Consider the following 23551-nt stretch of genomic DNA (forward strand, 5'->3'; position numbering starts at 1 on the left):
ACTCTGTAGTTCTTTAGTCAAAACATGTCTATACATCATTCATGGTTTCAGCCAAGCTCTATGAATGATAATTTTTAAATTAGTAGAGATTGGTAAATAAGCAACTTGAACACAAAACACTGCTTAATAAAAGGTGCAGGTAAAAACCCAGTCCTGTTTTAAATTGCTGTTGTTTCTTGGCATAGAATGGAAGAATAGAAGATTTTTAATTGTTGGTTACAGTTGGGGGAAGAAGGTTGCCCTCTGATTGCAAGTGCTTTAACAAGGCATATGTGTTAGGTATTTAATTTAGAAAAATCTATAAATGAGTATTTTATATTTTTTTCAAAATTATATTGGCTGTGCCAACATTCTATTACCTATGCTAATATCCACAGATTAACTTGCTTTACTATTATTCTTTATATCCATGTTGATAATAGAATTCCTAATTTTGAAATGTTTTTGACTACTTTTTTACTTTGCAATCTGTTTTGCCAATGTGCTTAGTTTAAAATACATATAAAAACATATGTATATTTTCATTTGCCGAGTGCTGTGTGATTTTGGAATGTTTTAGATTTTGAAAATTGATATTAATAGCTTACAATGACGCTGCATCCTTTTGAACTATAACAGAGGCATGTGAAATGGATGCAGCATTAGTGTAAAGGTCAGGTGCTTATTGTGAATAAATGACCTTTGATCCCTTACCTGAGAGATCAGTCTTGAATTTCCGTAGAAATGAGGGATTTGGACCAGGGTCTTATCTGTTCCTAAACTTTCCTGAAAGCAGAAACCAGAGGAAGCTGCCTTTCTTTTCCATCAGAGAGATTTAAATTAGTTCAGGAATAATTTATATTTTTACTTACACTGTCATTTATACTTTTATGCAAATTGGCATTTATCAGGCTCTAGAAACTCAGAACAATGTCAGCAAAATAATGAGCTACAGACTATTTTCATGAGTCAGTTGAAATAAAGTATGTGATAATATCGTCAAAAGGGATTAAGACAAAGTAAAAATAACTTTTATCAGATTATTATCCCCAAGGAGCTTTTCCAAGCATGCTGATGTGATATATCACAGTTCTCTTTTAAATATAACAATTTAGTCTTAGAAGACTTTAGTTGTCCAAGGTTTAAAGGCCATTGTTGGGAGAGCTGGAATTCAAATGTAAACTATATGACTCCAGGGTCCGCCTCTTAATCATTGGCCATACTGTGCCCTGCCCCTCTCCTTCCCAGCTTGCCATCTCCCCACTCCTTCTTTAGTTAACAATTTACATATAATTATATGTTTTAAAACAACTCCAAAAGAGAGCATGTTGAAGTTCATTGGATAGAATCAGTCAAATTCTAAAACATTTTTTACTGCTTGTAGAATTTCATACACTGCATGGCATGCTGGAAAGATCCTGGGAGTTGGAAACAGATCCATGTTTTATTATTTATCAGATGTGTGACCTTGGACAACCATTTCACTTTTTAAGGCTTCCATTTTATAATCTCTATAATAATAAAAATCATACTTGCTCTTCTCATTTCAATGTGTTTCATGATTAAGTATATGTAATAATGGAATTTATTCTAAAATATGCTATAAAAGTATGAGAGGTTTTTGCTGCAAAAGTACCCAGAAATATCCTTGCTTTGATATTTGCTTTGTCCAGCTGCAAGCTGCAGAAAATGAGAAAGTGAGGTGGGAACTAGAAAAAACCCAACTTCAACAGAATATAGAAGAGAATAAAGAAAGAATGATGAAGTTGGAGAGCTACTGGATTGAGGCTCAAACGTTATGCCACACAGTGAATGAGCACCTCAAAGAGACTCAAAGCCAGTATCAGGCCTTGGAAAAGAAGTACAACAAGGCAAAGAAATTGATCAAGGATTTTCAACAAAAGTAAGCAGCTTCTAATGATGTAATGATTTTTGTGTGCATCTAAAGAAGTCTTGTATCCAGTAATTTTATAGTATCTAGTGGAGAAGAAAAGATGACCTCAGAGTCATCCCTTTAAGGAGCATACTTAAAATAATAAATAGACATTAAGTTTCAGAATCTCTTACATCAGTGTTTCACGTGCGATTATATTTTGTTTCTTCTGTAATTTTTTGGCAACCTCCTGTTTTGTTCTTGTTTTTGCTGTTGGTTAATCATTTATTGTAACTGTTAAAGCATTTGACCCTCTGTCCTTTTGAAACGTATGTAATTTAGAAGCAAGAAGCCAAGTTGAAGTCATGGAAAATGACTGTTAGATATAGTGGGTACAAAGCAGCAACTGGGGCCTTCTGTTTCTGTTCTTAGAATCAGTTAACTTCAGAATTTTCCCACTACAGATAGTGGAAATATTGACTGACAAGACCCCCTGCCCTGTTACTTTCCTTTCCTTGTGAGAGAATCACAAGGGCCTTGGTTCACTACAGTGAGAGACCGTCACCAGACTTGGCTTTTAAATTTCAGCACCTGTTTTCAAGCTAATGTTGCTTTGCTTCCATCTGTTGGATCTTAGTGTAATTTCAGGGAGACCAGGAAGATTCTTACCATATTTTTTCGTCAGTTACTTAGAAAGTAACTCCAGTATCCCTGGTCATTTCTGGTCTTGCATGTCAAGCCTTAAAAGCTAAGCATATATTTAAGATTCATGGTATCTGTTATTTCCTATCATAGAAATAATGATTTTAATGTTTAAAAGGTATTGCTATAAAAGTATCTTAAAAAGGAAGCAGTTATTCTTACAACTGTGAATTCAGTACATCTCTATTTTAATTCTTATTAAAAGTATTCCTAACTCTTATTTCATGTAATAATTTTATAATAAATTCTACCACATTTGATATTTCTCCTTGTCCTCATGATATCCCCAGATGTGTAGTGACAGCTTCCCCTCTGTGTTTCTGGCCCATTCAGCCTATTGTCATTTCTAAGAAGCAGTCTTATAATAATTATCCTAAAACTCTTACCATTCATCCCATCAGTTTACTAGGTAAATGACTATAAATGTGGAATTATTTCTACTGAACGTGTTATTATCTCCACTAAATTACCAAGGTGGGTCATTAGTTCAGTAGCTTCTATCCAAATATGAACAGGTGCTCCAGAATCAGGAGCTACAAATGAAAATCTCAGCAAGCAGAATCAAAGCATTTTTATGTACCTTGTATATCTTTAAAACATTTTATTTGCTTTCATCACTAGATACCTTTTCTCTGTGAGTGAGGTTTATTTATTTAAATAGCTGTCTAGTTACTTATTTCACTGTGTGGCTCATTACTTCAGGTAAGAATTTTTATATTTCCTCATTTATTGAGTATTTGATGCACTGAGATCTATTATTCTCTCCTTAAGAGAACTTGATTTCATCAAAAGACAGGAAGCAGAAAGAAAGAAAATAGAAGATTTGGAAAAAGCTCATCTCGTGGAAGTTCAAGGCTTGCAAGTACGGGTGAGTCACGTGCACAAAACTACTGGATGATAGAATAGTCAGACAAAACTTAACTCTAAAAGATGCATGCACCCCTGTGTTCATGTCAGAACGATTCACTACAGACAGCTAAGATGTGGAGACAACCTAAATGTCTATCAGCAGATGACTGGATAAAGAAGATACGGTGCATTTATACAATGGAATAGTACTCAACCACTAAAAAGAATGAAATGATGCCATTCACAGCAACATGGATGGACCCAGAGATTCTCATACTAAGCAAAATAAGTCAGAAAGACAAAAACCATATGATATCACTTATATGTGGAATCTAAAGCACTACCAAAATGAAATATCCATGAAATAAAGAAAGACTTACAGACATAGAGAATAGGCTTGTGGTTGCTAAGGGGAGGTGAGAAAAGACTGGGAGTTTGGGATTAGTGGATGCAGACTATTATGCATAGGTTGGATAAGCAGCAAGGTCTGACTGCATAGCACGGGGAGCTATACTCAATATTCTGTGATAAACCGTAGAATGTGATAAAAAGGTAAATCATAGAATTTATCTCTGTGACCCCATACACTGTAACCCACCAGTTCCTCTCTCCATGGGATTTGCCAGGCAAGAATACTGGATTGGGTTGCCATTTCCTTCTCAATGGGATTTTCCTGACCCAGGGATCAAACCTGAGTCTCCTGCATTGCAGGTGAATTCTTTGCCAACTGAGCCACCAGGGAAGCCCATGATAAAACATAGTGGAAAAGAATATATATATATATATAAAACTGAGTCACTTTGCTCTATAGCAGAATTTAACACAATATTGTAAATCAACTATATTTTAATAAAATTGTAAAAAAGAATAATAGGGTAGTTCTGCCTAGTGCTTGGAGAAGAGTGCTGCTTTATGGTTTCATGAGTGTTTTTTTTTTTTTTCTCTCTCTCTCTTAGATTAGAGATTTGGAAGCTGAGGTGTTCAGGCTACTGAAGCAAAATGGGACTCAAGTTAACAACAACAACAACATCTTTGAGAGACGGACATCTCTTGGTGAGGTCTCTAAAGGAGATACCTTGGAGAACTTGGATATCAAGCAGACATCTTGTCAAGATGGCCTAAGTCAAGGTTTGTTCACCCTAACCATAAAAATGATTTTTAACGACTATAAAATTTGGCCTTACATTCTTGTTTGTTTTACTCAGAGATTTAAAAGGTGCAAAAGCTTTCCTGCTTTGGGAAAGAAGAAAGGGCTTATCAAAATAGTAACCTATCATTTTGCTCTTGTCTTATCAAAAATAAATCTTTGAAGTAAAAAAACAACAAAATTTCAAGTTTGACAAGCCAGATACTAGTTTTAAACCACATAAACTTGATACGCTTAATGAACTGCCTTAAACTGATAGTTTATCCCATCTAGGGTGAGCTACACTACTTAGGGATTATGATTTTTTTAATCCCTAGAATGAAGAACTTTTTTATAACATCAGAAGGCTGACTGTGCACTTCCATCATTTAGAATTCATTAGTTAAGAAGTTCCATATAGTTTTCTGCTTTTACCTTGATGACTTGTATATATGTCTCATTCTGTCCTGTCAAAGACCCAATCAGACCAAAACACTGGAAACATTTGCTATTAATAGTGAGAATATTAATAAAGCAAATGGTCTTTGTTCATACACCAACCATAAATGAATCACTTATTTTTTTCCCCCAACGCACCTATACATGGATTGCGTCTATAAGAATGAGAATGCTTTAATATGTGTAGTATATTTATAAATTTTAAAATGTGTTAAGAATTTATGAAGGTGAATACATAGGAAGACATAAAACTTTCAGTTTCATCTCTTAAAATTTCTACCTAGTGGGCGTTAGAAAAAGTGAAAATAAAAGAATGTCCTGCAGTAGCATTGTCGTGCAGGGACTGGCAGCTCACAGCAGTGGTGTGACGTGCAGCGGAACTGAGGTCGCTGATGAGCTGTGTGATTCTCTGACGCTCTGTCATACAGATTGCAGTGTCTCCAGTGAGATCTTCTGGATAAGCAGGTGTTTATACCATATCATTAACTTTCAGAACTAAACTCTTAGCTGTTAAAAATGAAAAGTATTGGAAATTTTCATTTAAAATTGAAGTAATGTTTAGAGATTTGAGTCTCTTCACTAAGTTTATATCCTTTTGCTGTGTTTTCCCTTACTGTGACATAATCTGTAAATAATGCCTCCCAGTGGTTAAAGAAAAGTGTTTAGTACCAACATTACCACTAACTGAAGAAGTGTGTGACTTCAGGAAGGTCATTCAACTTCCCTAGGCTGGTTTTTTTTTTTACTACGCATAATATAAAAATAGCAACACTTCTTTCTTCTCCCCCCTAAACAATGTTTGAGATGAAAAAAGGAAATTTTATTAGAGCATTATAGAGTTACCATTTTTATATCTGGAGCTCTGTAAGCTGATTTTCCTAAAAAATGGAAATCAAATCAGTGTGTTTTTTCCCACTTTTTTGAATATTTTAATTCTTCAGATTCACTGTAGTTTTTATAATAAATATATATTCCTGCTGTGCCATACACAAAATATTATCAGTAACCAGTGACTTTGCAATGTCTGATTCATTTCTTTTAGTTCAGAAATTAGAATCTTGTCAAACATATAATTAACAGTATTTATTAAATTATACGACTACAGAAGATCAACATACTTTACTGTTAATATGTTGATTTGGATCAAAACCTTACATTTCTTCAGAACCCTTTTTCTTCTATTCTACACCCTCCATTTTGCCACATAATTATCAGTTTCCCTAGCAACACTGTCGGTTCACGGTGAAATGCAGAGACTACTAATTCTTCCTGAAACCAATTCATGCTTGTGCGGTAGAGGTGGAATCAGTCATCTCAGACATTAGTAGCATACATATCAAACAGTCCTCTTCCAGTTTTGCTGGCAAGGACAGTCAGTGATAAATCTCCTTGAATTTCAATTGCTTGATCACATAAACTAAAATGGCTTGGTCAGTAGCTAGATAGGAATGCTCTGGAAAGCACTTTCCTAAATTGATCCTTTGCTTCTGTTGCTAGGGAACGCTGAAGTCGTTGAGGTTTAGAAAAGGAAGTACAGCAGCGGACCAAACACAGGTCATTTGGCATTTAATTAGCACCCCCACCCCCAAGCACACACCTTTTTGCACCAGGATAGATACAGCAGTGGAGGTCAGTTCTGCTAGTTTTCACCCTTGAGGTGCAGGGCTTTGTCTCCTCGCCTCCTGTAGACTGTCCAGCTCTGATTTGTTTTCTAAGCACTGGAGTCTTATTGATAGAATGAGTGGTTTAGCATCTTTTTGGGTCTGAGTCAGCTCAGTGAAGCAAGAGGATTATCAATTACAGGTCAGTGAAAAACCATGTTGGAATGAAATAGTGAGAGAAAGGAAAGAGAGGGTGAAGGAGGCAGAAAAGCAAGAAGAGGAAAGAAAGCATGTAAACAGTCACTTGTTCTCAAGAACTCATCCTCTTTTAGGAACAAGCTTCCCAACTGTGGATGGATTAATTGTGTGACTCTCTTATTAAATTATTGTACATATTTAGAGTGATAAAACCATTTTTCAAATCATGCAAAAATTTACCACAGTTAAATTTCTATTCAAATATTATACATATGGCTTTTTCTATAAACTAAGTCTACTGAAATATCTAATTAAAATGTGGACATTTTGGGAATTTCCTGGCAGTCCAGTGGTTAGGACTCTGCACACTCACTGACGAGGGTCCTGGGTTCAATCCCTGGTCTGGGACCTAAGCTTCCCACAAGCTGCACCATGTAGCAAAAACAAAAAAGTTGGGAGATTATATATGCAAACATATTATTTAATACAGTTTGATACTTTTTTCTTAAACTACATAAAGCAAGTATAACAGTTTTTTGTTTTGTTTTTTTCACCAAGAGACACAACAGACTCTCTAAATCACTTCTAGTTTACACCGGTATGCCTGGCAGGTACTAGTTTACATGTGTTTCAGAATGTGAAAAATGCCAGTTTTGTCCTGCTGCCATGTTTCATGTTTGTAATTTCTTAGTGTCTGAGTAATGCTGGTCTATGTAAGAGTTCTCTAGTTTGTATCCAAAGGCCCTGAAGTGACGAGAAATGTCTGTGGCCACCCAGATGTTCAAGTCAGGATTAGAAAAAGAGCAGAGAACAGGCTTGTTAGAGAGATCCTGGTAGAAGAAAGAGTTGTAGTTGTAGTTCGATTAAATTCCCTTTAAAAAAAAAAAAATTCACTTAAATAACATGCTCTTACTGAGCCTCCAGGTATTCCAGATGAGGCAGGAGAAGGTTTTGGTTGGTTTAGTTGCTAAGTCGTGTCCGACTCTTATAACCCCATGACTCCTCTGTCCATGAACTTCTCCAAGCAAGGATGCAGGAGTGGGTTGCCATTTCTTTCTCCCCAGGGATCAAACCCAGGTCTCCTGCATTGCAGGTGGATTCTTTAATTACTGAGCCACCAGGGAAGGGTTTGGTATGAAATGAATAGATAATATGAACATTTTAAGAGATGGAAAGGGAGGGTAAAGATGGGGAAAAAGTGAATAAAATTAGAATAATTTTTCCTGATTCAGAAACCTTATGTTAAAGGTGGGACTTTACGTTCAAGGTGTGTCGTAGGGTATTTTTGGAGTAAAAGTAGGCTTTGGATGCATGAAGAACAGTTTATACTTAATTCTGTAAGCATTGTGACCCATTAACAGTTTAGTTTTTTCTTAAAAATTGAAAACTCTATTAATGGAAACATACCATTTGCAAAGTCAACAATAATGATAACAAGCAATACTTTTCTAACACAATATTGTAAATCAACTATACTTCACTTAAAAAAATATTTCTGGGAAACAACACAATAGTTCTACAGGGCAGGCAGTGTTTTAAGTTACTCGTAGTAATTCACTTAATTCTCACAACAACTGTAAGAATAGTATTGCTGTCATCCCATTTTACAGATCAGAAGCTGTAGGTGAAGAAATTAAGCCATCTGCCCAGGCTCACTGTGGTGGTTCAGACAGTAAAGAATCTGCCTACAATGCGAGAGACCTTAGTTCAATCCCTGGGTGGGGAAGATCCCCTGAGGAGGGCATGGCAACCTACTCCAGTATGCTTGCCTGGAGAATCCCCATGGACAGGGGAGCCTGGCGGGCTGCAGTCCATGGGGTCACAAAGAGCTGGACACGACTGAGCGAGGAAGGACACAGCATGCATGCTCAGTGAACAGGAGAGCTGTTCTCATCCAGCTCGACAGCCCATTTTGTTAACTATGCAGCTGAACTGTACTTTTTTGGAATCCGCTGCTTCTCAGACCACTGATGGGGACTCTGCCTTCAGAAAAGGCTGAAATCATAAGTCAGAAAATCCAAAGCAATACCATTAACAGCATGGAGGCATAACAGAAACTGGGTCACTAGTAGGTTTATAAGTGTAATTCAAGGATCCCTTTGAACTTTGGGCATTACTACCAAATACTTGTTTTATTTCATACCCATCTACTCAGCCAGTGGACCACTGGTTAAATAACACCGAATATTATCTTTGCCAAAGTATGAACGTGGAATATTATATATAAAGCATTTTATCCTTAGTTCTTTTTCAGTTCAGTTCAGTTCAGTCGCTCAGTCGCGTCCTACTCTTTGCGACCCCATGAATCGCAGCACACCAGGCCTCCCTGTCCATCACCAACTCCCGGAGTTCACTCAGACTCACGTCCATCGAGTCAGTGATGCCATCCAGCCATCTCATCCTCTGGCGTCCCCTTCTCCTCCTGCCCCCAATCCCTCCCAGCATCAGAGTCTTTTCCAATGAGTCAACTCTTCGCATGAGGTGGCCAGAGTACTGGAGCTTCAGCTTTAGCATCATTAGTTCCTTCAGTTACTTTCTATTTCTTAACCCCGGTGAAAACTGTGCAAGAAGAAGACGACTTAAACTGCAGGATAGCAGATTATAGGAAAGGCTTGTGCTTCATCGCTCAGTCGCGTCCGACTCTTTGTGACCCCATCGACTATAACCCGCCAGGCTTCTTTGTCCGTGGGGATTTTCCAGGCAAGCATACTGGAGTGGGTTGCCCTACCCTTCTCCAGGAGATCTTCCCAACCCAGGGATCGAACCCAGGTCTCCCGCCTAGCAGGCGGATTCTTTACCATCTAAGTCACCAGAGAAGCCACTTTTATAATAGATTGTGGCTGGAATTAGTCAATTCCAATATCTTTAAAAATACAAATATTTCTTAGCTACCTTTTAGGTTATTTAAGAATATCTTAGAGAAAATAATACCTTCATTCTGTTTCTGCTTTCCCTTAGTCTTTTTCCACAAAGTGGTTTGGCTGTTGTGTGAAAGCCCAAGATTTCTTAAAAGTAGATCTCTAAGACAGCAGTTTACATTTGAATCCTGAACTCAGTAAGTTGAAAACCTGGGACTTATGGACATGTCAGTAGAACTCTGAGCCTGCTTAGATATTCACACCAGCCAGTTCTTTTTGGTCATTGGCCCTGTCCTTGCTTGTTGTGACCCAGGTGTTAGCTTATTTGTTTGCATTGAGTCTGATTTTTCTGAATTGAATCATTTTTTGATAATTTACTCATATTTAAATAAAGTCTTTATCAAGAAGAGCAAGGGAAAGTAAACTACTGTTAGTAGATTGACCTCTTGATCGTTAGGAGATGTCCCTCTTTATTTCTAGTAATTGACCTTATTATTGATTTTGCTTGATGTTTGAAGGGCTGTGTTATCTTTCTTTTAGTGTCTGTGAGATGTCTTTTTCCATTCTTTTATTACAAATTGTCTGTCTTTTGTAAGCAATGAATGGTTGCCTATTTTAATTATAGTCTCGATCTTAAGTTTAAAATTTTTTCTCAACTTTAGAAAGTTGCTATTTATTTATTGATATATTGAGTTTAAATCTAACATCTTACTGTTTGTAAATCTTGCTTTGTTCTTTTTATCTACTTTCTTGCCTTCTTTTGGATGAATCAAATGGGAATTTCTTTTCTTATTTATTTTTTCCTATATTAACTTTATTCTTTTTGTGTGTGAATACCTGTAGATAAAATTTAGAATATTTGCTGGAGAAGATGGATTGACTATTCATTAAGACGTTCCCATTCAACGGTTGTGGGGGTTTTGTTTGTAAATAAGTTTATTTTTATGATTCAAAACAATTTTTTGAATAATGACAAAGAATTTCTAAACATGAAAGAATCAGTGGCTGTATCTTATAACCAATATTTGAAATTGAATGGACAAGTTTTATTACCAGGATTCATTTTATTAAAAATAATCCATGTGTTGTTTCCATATAAAGTCGTGACTTGTTTTGTTTGAAAACAAGTCCCTACTGCAGTTAAGCATAAAAAATATCTTCCATAATTGGAGTGTGACCTGCATTACTGAGTAAAGATTTCATAAATATTCTCAAAGAGTTGGAGATTTGTTTTTCTTTAAAAAACATTCTTTTTATACAGGTGTCATTCTTTTTTTTTTTTTTTTTTTTTTTTTTTTAAATTTTGGTATGTATCCATTTTTTTTTTTTTTTTTATTATTATTTTTTTTTAATCTTAGTGAGCTTTTTATAGAGGGTTAAGGTTTATACTCCCTGGCAAATGCCTTGAGTATATCTTTTTGTATAGCTAATGTAGTATATATCTGTATAGTTGATAGTTAGGTTGGATATGGGGTTAATACAGGTTTATGAGGTTTAAACTAACACAGTTGTGTTCTGGAATAGAGTTCTTCCTGTATTTTCAGATGAGCAGAGTGAACACCCACTGGCTAGCCAGAATTCTCTTTATTTAAAATAAAACCAACTACTTGTCACAAAGATAAATGGTGAATCTAGAAATAGATTTTGAAGATCTTCATATTCATTATCATGACCACCGTAAGACAGACAAAGTTGGTTTAATAAGAGAAAGCTCATATAATTTACACATTAACTAGAAGAAAAATGTATATAATCATCTTATTAGATGCAGACAAATACTAAATAAAATTGAACACTTATTCATGATAAAAAGTTTCTTAAACTAGAAATACATATGAACTTTCTTGTTATATGAGGGTAACAAGTCTCTGTCAGTTATCATGTTTGGTGGTGAAATGTTAAAATCAAGAATTCCCTTTAAAATGAAGACTACTTTTAACATTTCCCCATAACTGTTTTTTACACATCTACTCAATGTTGTCCTAGAGGTCCTATCAAGAAGTAGACAAGATAAGAGATAAAAGGTAACAAGGAATGAAAAGAAGCAACGTTACCATTATTCACCAGTAATAAAATTAAATACATAAGAAAACCTCAAGAGTCTTCAGATCATCAGAATTATTGAGTTTCACATTCTTTTACAAGCTACCATTTATGATAGCAACAAAAAAATATAAGGTATCCAGTGTGAATTTAACAAAAGAAGCTCAAGATCCATGAAAAGACATTCAAGATGACCTGTATGAATCAAAAGAGATAGGGAGGCTCAATATTGAAACAATGACATTATGCCAAACTAATCTGTATATTTCCACGCAGTTTCCATCAGAATTTGAACAGGTGATTTTTCAGAACTTGACAGGTTGTTTCCAAAATGTAGGTGGACAAACAACTTGTTGGCCCAGAATAATCAAGATATTCCTGAAGAATACCAAGGTGAGGGGCTTGTTCTTTCAGTTGCTGAGATTCATTTTAAAGCAACAGTGTTAAGACAGTGTGGTGTAACCTCAGCAGCTGACAAGTAGACCAGTGCAACAGAATTGAGTCCAGAAACAGACTGGTCCACTCACGTTAGTTTGAGAATAATACAAAGCAGAAGTGATGGATTAGTGGGGAGAGGATGGACCAACAGATAGCTGGGAAAATTGACCACTCAAGAGAAAACGGAAATTGGATCTGATCTCACACCATTCGTGAAATAGATTTCAAATGGATTAAAGTCTCGACAATGAAAGGCAGCATTTAAAAGTTTTAGAATAAAATGTAGGAGAATGCTCATGTGATATCTTATTTAATACAAAATTTCTAAATCATAAGCAAAATCTGATGATTTTGAGCACAATAATATTAAGAAAATCTGATTATGAAAAGACACTAGTAAAACTTAGAAGCCAAAAATTGAGAGAGGCTTAGCCCATGTAACTAAGAAACAAGTTGGTTATTGTTATCCAGAATATACTTAAACTTACCCAATCATAAAAAAACACAACCAACATAATAGAAAAATGGACAAAACATGTAAGCAATCTGTTCACAAAAGAAGAAACCCAAAGGTTGATGAACATAAATGTTCAGCCTTACTAATAAAAATAAAATGATTGACAAAGACAAAGTTTCATGGTAATATGTGATAGCTAGTATGTAGGAGAAAAAAGTAAAACTCATACAACTATTTTGTTAAAACAGTTTGAATTATCTAGTAAAATGGAATATGTGCAAATTCTGTGGCCCAGTATGTTCACTTCTGTGCGTAATGTGTGCTCTCCAGAAATTCTTGCTGTGTGCCAGGAGACATGTTCAAAAATGCACAGCAACATCATTCATGATAGCTACAGTTAAAAGGTAATTAATCCCGATCAAACGTTTGAACATCATGTTGAGCAGACAAAAAGAAAAATGATTTGAAGATATTATATACAGTTCATTACCATGTATGTAAAGTTTAAAAAACAAGCAAAATTAATCAATATATTCTTTAGAGATACTTTAGTGGAATAACTAGGAGAAAAAAACCAAGGGTTACAACTAGGAACAGGGCATAGAGAGGGCTTCAGAAGTAATAATTTTATTTCTTAGACTTGATAGTAGGTACAAAAGTATCTTTTTCCCCCTCCTATTTCTATATGACTTATATAGATGGTATAATTTTTTGCTTAAATAAAATATTTTTAAATATAAAAAATTTAAGTAGAATAATTAAAAGATGAGAATGAGAAAAACCACAAAGGTTTTTTTTTTAGGCTTAAAATAAATACTAGTTTAAGGTTTTTAAGGGACAATAAAAAGTCAGCATCAGCCATACATTTATATTGATAAGGAAGTTCCTGGACTTTGGACTCCTCCAGAAAATCTTTTTTTGCTGAGGCTGTAACCTTGTGTTGTCTGTGTCTTTTCTGCTTTTCCCTGAGTCCTCATTGTTAGCAGCTCTTTTCTGATACCTGTGGATTCTAGGCCAGGCCAGACTCCTATCACCACATCTGATTTATTTCCTGATGGAATCTGAGAATACACTAAACATTCACTTTTGGCACTGGAATCCAGAATGTTAAACAAAAGTTAAAGACGTAATTAAAGTCAGAATTCACGAAATGGCAAGATATGAAAAGGGAAGTGAATGCTTGTTCTCCGTCATCAGGAGTGTCCTGTGCCAGAGCACGAGATACAGAGCAGTGGAGTATTATTCCATGCTGGCATGTCGTTTAGCTCTAAATTGAGGCAGAGGAGAATTCTCAACTAGAGTCAAGCTTTCTTTATCATGCATATAGACATCATTTCTTGGTACACTTTCACAATTTTCATTTTTCCTGAACAAATTATGTTCAGTAACTTTTCATCCCCAGTAAGTAATTTTGACCATGAAATATTATTGATTTGCACTAATTAAGGGTTGAACATTCCCAGTAAGTCACTGTGGAAAATTTTAATGAACAAGCCAAATGAGTGACAAATCAATACTTATTGATTGTTCTCTGGCATTTCATTAAAGCCAAAATCTGTTCTCTTACCCAGAAAGCAAAGCACTTAAATTGCCTGTCTAGTTTTGTGCAAGTTTTGCATCTGTCTATGTGTAAGCCATTAAGACTTTTGTTGCCAAATCAACGAGGCATTCAAAAGGAGGCATTGAGCTGCAGAGTGGCAGCTCTCCTAGGTTCATATTTCTCAGTGCATCTTCATAAGTTCCCAGAAGGCACCAGACCCTTCAGTCACACTGAGATATGTGTGAGTGCTAGAAGAGAGCTGGAGTTGTTTGGATAGAAAGCAAGTGATTTTTGTCAGAATGAGCTTAAGCTTAGTAATTTTCTGTTAATTTTAGAAAAAGTGAGCTGCTTCCTATTTTATTTTGGCTTTTGAGTAAAATTCAAAAGCCAGTTGAACTATAAGGTAGATTGTGATCTTCTGGGAGTGAAGACAGTTTTGACCCAAATGTGGAATGTAACTCCTCTTCAAGGAAGTTGTACAAGATAACTGTGTTTTGAAATGTTTCTTTTGTTTTATAATGTGGCTCACCGTGGAGTCATAGTTACATAGTTTGGAAGACGCCATATGGTTATGCTAAGGTAAGTTGACTGAAAGAATAGGCTGGGAGGTTAGGATGGAGGGATATAAAAGTAGAAAGTGTACAAAGTGATAGTGTGCACAGTGGGTTCCTGTAGATTATTCAGGATTTCATTCAAGGTGAAATTTATTCTATCAGCCAAGAGCTAAACAGGATCAATCATGGGATCATAGCATCTAGAGAATCAAAACTCAAAAAATGAACAACTGTGTCCAGAATTGGGACCAGAAAATTATCTTGTATGCATAGTTCTGAACAATCTGTGAACCATGTTGTTCCAGTGAAGGTTCAGTCCCTTAAAGTTTTTCTGTTACTGTGGGGCACAGGCATCAGATTATAATTGAATTCTTGTAGGTGGACATGAAGTAATGTTCTACATCAGTACTGGCCCCGATTATTTATGAGAACTATAGGAAATTCCACTTATGAGAAAAGTTAGGAAACATTAGAATGTAGATATACTAAAAATTCTGTTGCTTGTGAGGTTTGTTTGTTTCTTTGTTTGTTTGGATGAAACAGAAGAGTTTAGGGGCACTAAAAAGTCATTCTGATTTTTATTGTGGTTTTAATGTTTGATTTATTCAAGTTACATTATCAAAAACATAGTTTTTTAATTTGATTTACAAATCTATACTAAGTGATCTTTGAATGTTTAGTTCCTATATATGGACTTAGCTAATTGAACATCGGCAAACATTTTAAATTGCATTTATGAATTGTTATATTTGATTTCCTTTTTATGTACTATTAGCAACTGACAATATTTTCAAGTACTTAAGAAGTTCTTATACATATCTATTATTCTTATACGCATTGTAAATTTTAAGTTTTCTTAAATCTTCTAATGCCGTACATAACTGTCTTTCCTCTAGTCAGAAGATACTTTCCCATTTAGGAAGCAAACAACTCTCATCTCAGGCAACAGGTTATTCTCTACCAAAGGCATAAAATCTACCAAAGGCATTCACATCTGAATTTTATTCAGATTTTATGCAGTATTTTATAGTATTCTTTCCATACTATATTCAAGGAAGATGTAGCATCGAATATATAATTTGGGGAGTCACCTAATTAGCATGCTTGTGGTTACTCATATCTAGAGATTTTTGACAGAAAAGCTAATTTTGATACCTGTAGGAGACCCTGAGTAAGAACACAGAAGCTTGTTTATTGTCATGTCAAAGACTCTAGAATGTTAAGAAAAGGACATTCACATAAGCCACCTTCCTAGACCCAAGTTCTGCACTTGATTTCATAGTCCTACTCACAGAAGTCTGCAGTTCCCAGCCAGTTTGCCCATTTGATTTGATTTATTCAGTTCAGTTGCTCAGTCGTGTCTGACTCTTTGCGACTCCATGAACCGCAGCTCACCAGGCCTCCCTGTCCATCACCAGTGCCTGGAGTCCAACCAAACCCATGTCCATTGAGTCAGTGATGCCATCCAACCATCTCATCTTCTGTTGTCCCTTTCTCCTCCTGCCCTCAATCTTTCCCAGCATCAGGGTCTTTTCAAATGAGTCAGCTCTCTGCATCAGGTAGCCAGAGTACTGGAGTTTCAGCTTCAACATCAGTCCCTGCAATGAACACCCAGGACTGATCTCCTTTAGAATGGACTGGTTGGATCTCCTTGCAGTCCAAGGGACTCTTCAAGAGTCTTCTCCAACACCACAGTTCAAAAGCATCAATTCTTTGGCACTCAGCTTTCTTTATAGTCCAACTCTCACATCCATACGTGACCACTGGAAAAACCATAGCCTTGGCTAGACGGACCTTTGTTGACAAAGTAATGTCTCCGCTTTTTAATATGGTGTCTAGGTTGGTCACAACTTTCCTTCCAAAGAGCAAGCGTCTTTTAATTTCATGGCTGCAATCAGCATCCACAGTGATTTTGGAGCCCAGAAAAATAAAGTCAGGCACTGTTTTCACTGTTTCCCCATCTGTTTGCCATGAAGTGATGGGATCAGATGCCATGATCTTTGTTTTCTGAATGTTGAGCTTTAAGCCAGCTTTTCACTCTCCTTTCACTTTCATCAAGAGGCCCTTTAGTTCTTCTTCACTTTCTGCCATAAGGGTGGTGTCATCTGCATATCTGAGGTTATTGATATTTCTCCCGGCAATCTTGATTCCAGCTTGTGCTTCCTCCAGCCCAGCATTTCTCATGATGTACTGCAGATCTGATTTAACATTTATTCAAATTTTAGGTAATGCAGATCTTTTCTGTCAAAGTCTAAAGACAGCTGACAGTGAAGGAGTCCTAAGATATTGAAATGCCTTATTGTCTAAATCTAAATTCTATAATCGCTTTATATTCTCAGAATCAAGCAACTTGTATAAGTGTTTCAAATGATATATGGTGGAATTTAGGATAGCTCATATAGTTTTTTTGTTGTTATTGTTTTTCTGACTTATAGCCACTTCTTCTATGGGTAGGCTAGTCTAGTGGCATTTCTAAAGAGTCATTCCTGAGATATGAACTACAGAAATGACCCCTGAAAGTATAGTCTTAAAAGATATGGACAGCAAAATCTGGACCTCTCTCTGCTCTGAGAATAGGAGTGTAGACTGACCATAAACTGAAGAAGGCTAAGTTAAATACCAGACTGCACTGGAAAAACACTACGTTAAAACAAATAGCCAAATTATGTTTCAAAGATCATATGGATAGTTTTGAGATTGCATTTGTTGATAAAGAGGTAAACAGTATTCCTCAATATTTTTCAAAGATTAGCAAATAACATATATACAACAATAAAGTCAGACCTAATAAAAATTAGGAAACAGTAATCTTTTGATTGATCTAAAAGAGTAAGAAATCAAGTCAGCCTCCTAATATTTCATGAATACTACCTGGGGTATAAAATTTGTCAGGCTTGGGTGGTTGTAAAGAAATCAACTATTAATAGAATTTAGAGTGAGTGTTGCCCATGGGTGGGTTCCTAACCAAACTGCTCTCATAAGGTGAGCTGAAGTTGTATGACTTGACCTCAAATCACCATATCTGATTCAGTGCATCTTCCCCTACAGCACTAAAACAGAGAAGTAGCTGGAAGGAAGCTAAGCTGTAGGGTCTTCTTTAGTCCAAATCATCTGGCAGTAAAATGGCCAAGCAGGCGAACAGTCTCCGTGTATGTGATGAAAGACAGCCTTCTCATGTCAGGGCAGGCTGATGGTCACCGGGACCTTGACTGGGTATCCTGGGCTGAGTCCTAGAACACTAGAGCTATCAGATTAGAAGGAAATTGAGATGTCTCTAAAAGAAAATATACTAAATGTGTGCTCTTTCTTCTTTGCTAATTTTAATTACATGTCATGTATAGATTTTTCTAAAATATCTAACACAAATTTTTTTTTAACATTACAAATAAGACTGAGGTACTTCCAACCTCTTCGAATCTAATATCTTCTTTGAAAGCAACCACCGTTATCAGTATGAAGTGTATCTTTTCAGTTCACTTGCTGTGCAACTATATGGACATATTTACTGTTAGAAAATGTATTTTATGTTGCTGTTTTTTTAATACTTAAAATGAATATACCTGTTGTTCTGCAATTGCTTCAGTCACTTAAGAGTAATCTTGCTAATCTTTTTTTGTATGTCAGTAAATAAAGACATTTATTAAGTGCTTATTATGTGCTCTTCCAAGCATTTATATATGTGTTAATGCATTTAGTCTTTATTATGTTGTTATCATCATGCTTGTTTAGAAGCTGAGGATTCTGAGGGAAAGAGCGATTAGATAAATTGCTCAATTTAGTGACAGCCTCTGTTTTGGATTCTGTTCAAGGAAGACTAACCCCAAGTCTCCTCTCGTGGTGACTATTTTACACCGTATCTCTGAAGTACATTAGCCCACCTCTGATACAATATGTATCAACCCAAAGCCCTATGGGCCCATCTTTTGTGAATTTGCAGTGACTGAATGATATGCAGATACTGTTTGAGTTTAAAGATGCCACCAAGTTCCTCATTAAGCTCAGCATTTTGGTTGATAATAGCACAAACCAGGCAGGGTGGTGGTATAAGGTGTGAGTGTTTTTGAGTAGAATAATCCACATAAGAACGCAGAGCAGACCCCATTGTTATGCTGCTCTAGTTCCCTCTGCTGATGTCTGGTCCGTGGGCAGCATTCCATTTACGTCAAAAACAACATCAGTCTAGTGGAAAACCTGAATGACTCACACCATTACTGTAGGGAACTGGTTTCTGTATAATATGATCTATAACATCCTAATTTCACAGAGCGTGTTTCATAACAAGCTGCTAAAATTGTGATCAGATCCATTGAACTCTTTTAGAGGATCCAATGTGAATCGATACTGAAGCTAGCCTTAGAATGCAGGTATTTTGAGGTGAAGTCCCCCCACTGGAAGCTGCAGTGTTGCCAGCTGCTTCACACCTTTTCTGTATCTTTCTGCTGTGTCTATCGATCCCCTGTGTCTGCTCTTCTTTTCTATTTCTAGCTGCATTTGAGTCAGAGATGAGCTGTTTCAGAGTCTGAAGGGTCTGAAAGAAAGAATAGAGAAGAAAGAGAGGAGGGAACAAGAAGCACTGAAGAGCGGGGGCTGAGGGAGAACGCGGGTCCTGAGCTGTGAGAGCAGCGTTGCGCTGTGCTGCTGACTGAGATCTCTGTAGAGGCCAAATGGCAGTGAACGTGGCCGCCTAGACCCTTACACTCTGTGCTTTTTCTCGTGTGTGCTTAGTCGCTCAGTTGTGTCCAGCTCTTTACAGTGGTGTATCCGGCTCCTTATACTGAGCAGCACATAACTTGGAAACGTTGAACCAGCTGACCCATTGTCATCCACAAAACTGACAGCTAATTTTTCCATGTAAAGATTTTATTTCTTGGATAAATACACAGTCAAATAAAATCCCTCAGTTGTTTTTTTTTTTAATATATATATATATATATCCTTCTGGGAATTTGCCAAATAAGCCCTTGATGGGTATTTTTGTTTGGAACATAAAGTAAGACCAAAAAGAGGTTTCAAACAAGGTGGAAGATTGCTTCTGAAGTTTACTTTCAGACTGGATAGTGGCCTTCTAGGATGAGGCTAGGCTTCTGAGGACTGCGCTCTATCCAGTCTTCCACAGATTAAGTGTGATATGGTCAGTAGACAAGTCAGTGACCACTCAGCCTTGGTTTTCCTACCTGAAAGAGAAAGCTGGACTAGAACCCCTAAGGTTCAAATTGTAATATTCTGATTCTACGTGACGTGATTTTAAAAAGCTAGCTTCTACTGGCCATCAGATCACCCTTTAGTTCCCAGCAGCAGAAGTCCTGTACACATTTTCCTTCTCTCTCACACACGCCCTCTAATACTTCTGAGGAGGGTATTATTTGTGATGTCTTTAGTAGTTGCTTCCTCTGGACATTTCTTCTAACTTCCTTCTGGCATAAGAGTTGATGAAGTGAAAGTTCTCAGGTCAATTCCGGTTTTCTGGTTCTTTAAAAAAATTTTTTTATTCCTCAGGATGGGAACACAAATTACTGGTTTATAATCCATTGTTGTTGTTCAGTTGCTAAGTTGTGTTCGACCTTTGCGACCCCATGGACTGCAGCAGCCCGGGCTTCTCGTTCCTTCGTCATCTCCCAGAGATTGTTCAGCTTCATATCTCTTGAGTCGGTAATGCTATATAACCACCTCATACTGTCAACCCCCTTCTCCTTTTGACTTCAGTCTTTCCCAGCATCAGGGTCTTTTCTAGGGAGTCGACTCTTCGCATCAGGTGGCCAAAGTATCAGAGCTTCAGCTTCAGCATCAGTCTTTCCAATGAATATTCAGGACTGATTTCCTTTAGGACTGAGTGGTTTGATCTCCTTGCAGTCCAGGGGACTCTCAAGAGTCTTCTCCAGCACCACAGTTCACAGGCATCAAGTCTTCTGCACTCTATCACTGCTATAAAGAGACCCTGAGATCTTTGTTTTCAGGCCTTCAGAAATTGTCAATTGGATGTGATGTGTGGTTGGCCACTTGGGTAATGGCTCTAAAGCCCTGCTTCTCAGGCTTTAGCTAACTCTGCATTTAGTAGATGTTGTTACATGCATGCTGTCCCGTGGTTTGCACCCAGTCAGCGCTAGCTGATGATGAAACAAGCATCTGAAATTGTTATTTTGTGGTTGTCCAAAACCAAACCAGGCAAATTACTGAAGAGCAATGGAGCAAGGTTCCAGGATAACCTCTATACTCCCAATCCTGCTAATAGCAGTTTTCATGTTCCCTTACTTTATTTGTTCAGCACTGAGTGATGAAGTAGCTGCTACAGTCCTGGATGTTGTGTACTGTGCTGGGTGCTCCAGAGCTCAGGTTCTGTTGTGCAAGGAATCATGCTCACAAAAGTAGATTGAGCTTCTTTCTTAGGTCTTTTTGTCACTGGGTAACCAAAGCTGTTACTAAACCAACAAAAGAAGAAATCATCTGAGAAATAATTTTTCTACAGTTTTCAACATCTTCCTTTTTTTCCACATATGTGAAAGATTAATAATATTTCATAATAACCTGTTGGAGAAGTGAATTTCCTAGTCACATCATATGTGAATTGACAGCTGAAAACCCTGAACTCTAATTGCATTAAAATCTGATTCTCATAATTTGTTCAACAGCAGCTAAATTGGAGTACACAGGCTAGTGGCCTAGGAGTCAAGAGACAGCTCATCAACTAGCTATATGGATGAGGACAAGACAGTCAGGTTTTCTGAGCTGCAGGAGAGCAAAGTATATGCTTGGCTGTATATACTTGGCTACGCTGTCTGTTGGAGCTGTTGTGAGGAACAAATGAGATGGTGTATGGGACAGTGTTTGGTATTATAGAATGTGCAATCCAAATATGAGATAGATAGACTGTAAGATGTGTGTGTATAGCAGTGTATCTAAATTATTGCATTCCTCTGTGTTGTATTTCCATGTTTTATATATAAACAAGAGCTTGTAAAGTTGATTCTCTCCCAATGATCACAACTCTTAATGGACAGTTGCAAGTTAAGAATTTGTTAGAAGGAGGAAATTAAAGTAATCAAGGGGATTTTTTTTCCCATTGACATGTGAAAAATAAAGAGACTACTGATTAGAAAATATTTAGCTGTCTTTATCAATAACCTCAGATATGCAGATGACACCACCCTTATGGCAGAAAGTGAAGAGAAACTAAAAAGCCTCTTGATGAAAGTAAAAGAGGAGAGTGAAAAAGTTGGCTTAAAGCTCAACATTCAGAAAACGAAGATCATGGCATCTGATCCCATCACTTCATGGGAAATAGATGGAGAAACAGTGGAAACAGTGTCAGACTTTACTTTTTAAGGCTCCAAAATCACTGCAGATGGTGACTGCAGCCATGAAATTAAAAGACGCTTACTCCTTGGAAGAAAAGTTAGGACCAACCTAGATAGCATATTCAAAAACAGAGACATTACTTTGCCAACAAAGGTCCATCTAGTCAAGGCTATGGTTTTTCCAGTGGTCATGTATGGATATGAGAGTTTGACTGTGAAAAAAGCTGAGCACCGAAGAATTGATGCGTTTGAACTGTGGTGTTGGAGAAGACTCTTGAGAGTCCCATGGACTGCAATGAGATCCAACCAGTCCATTCTAAAGGAGATCAGTTCTGGGTGTTCTTTGGAAGGAATGATGCTAAAGCAGAAACTCCAGTACTTTGGCCACCTCATGTGAAGAGTTGACTCATTGGAAAAGACTGATGCTGGGAGGGATTGGGGGCAGGAGGAAAGGGGACAACAGAGGATGAGATGGCTGGATGGCATCACTGACTCGATGGATGTGAGTCTGGGTGAACTCCGGGAGATGGTGATGACCAGGGAGGCCTGGCGTGCTGCGATTCATGGGGTTGCAAAGAGTCAAACACGACTGAGCGACTGAACTGAACTGAACTAAATAATATGTATGGACCTAATATAATAAAAATAATAATAGGTATGAACCTAAAGGAGAAGGCAATGGCAACCCACTCCAGTACTCTTGCCTGGAACATCCCATGGATGGAGGAGCCTAGTAGGCTGCAATCCATGGGGTTGCTAAGAGTCGGACACGACTGAACGACTTCACTTTCACTTTTCACTTTCATGCATTGGAGAAGGAAATGGCAACCCACTTCAGTACTCTTGCCTGGAGAATTCCAGGGACAGAGGAGCCTGCTGGGCTGCTGTCTGTGGGGTTGCACAGAGTCGGACACGACTGAAGCGATTTAGCAGCAGCAGCAGCAGCAGCAGCATGGACCTAACAAAAGCAGAAGATATTAAGAAGAGGTGGCAAGAAAACACAGAAGAACTATACAAAAAATTATCTGCGTCATGAAGACGCAGATAATCACAATGGTTTGGTCACTCACCTAGAGCCAGACATCCTGGAATGCAAAGTCAAGTGGGCCTTAGGAAGCATTGCTACGAACCAAGCTAGTGGAGGTGATGGATTTCCAGTTGAGCTGTTTCAAATGCTAAAAGATGATGCTGTGAAAGTGCTGCACTTAATATACCAGCAAATTTGGAAAACTCAGCTGTGGCCACAGGACTGGAAAAGATCAGCTTTCATTCCAATCCCAAAGAAAGGCGATGCCAAAGATTATTCAAACTATCACACAATTGCACTGATCTCACATGCTAGCAAAGTGTAATGCTCAAAATTCTCTAAGCTCCAACAGTACATGAACCATGAACTTCCAGATATTCGAGCTGGATTTAGAAAAGGCAGAGGAACCAGAGATCAAATTGCCAACATCTGTTGAATCATAGAAAAAGCAACAGAATTCCAGAAAAACATGTACTTCTGCTTTATTGACTATGCCAAAGCCTTTGACTGTGTAGATCACAACAAAATGTGGAAGATTCTTCAAGAGATGGGAAT

At 37.2% G+C, this 23551-nt stretch overlaps 1 protein-coding gene and 1 pseudogene across 1 annotated transcript in view; one reads left to right on the forward strand and one right to left on the reverse strand.

Moving 5' to 3' along the window:
- Positions 1-23551, forward strand: part of PPP1R9A (protein phosphatase 1 regulatory subunit 9A) — a 334795-nt gene that overhangs the window by 281842 nt on the left and 29402 nt on the right. The window contains exons 9-11 of the mRNA XM_052638347.1: positions 1653-1882; positions 3326-3422; positions 4360-4531. Of these exons, the coding sequence (XP_052494307.1) occupies positions 1653-1882; positions 3326-3422; positions 4360-4531 (499 nt within the window). The remainder of the gene's footprint in view (positions 1-1652; positions 1883-3325; positions 3423-4359; positions 4532-23551) is intronic.
- On the reverse strand, positions 17112-17206 carry LOC128047104 (uncharacterized; annotated as a pseudogene).

The sequence above is a fragment of the Budorcas taxicolor genome, chromosome 4 (assembly GCF_023091745.1).
Source record: "Budorcas taxicolor isolate Tak-1 chromosome 4, Takin1.1, whole genome shotgun sequence".
NCBI classification, from domain to species: domain Eukaryota; kingdom Metazoa; phylum Chordata; class Mammalia; order Artiodactyla; family Bovidae; genus Budorcas; species Budorcas taxicolor.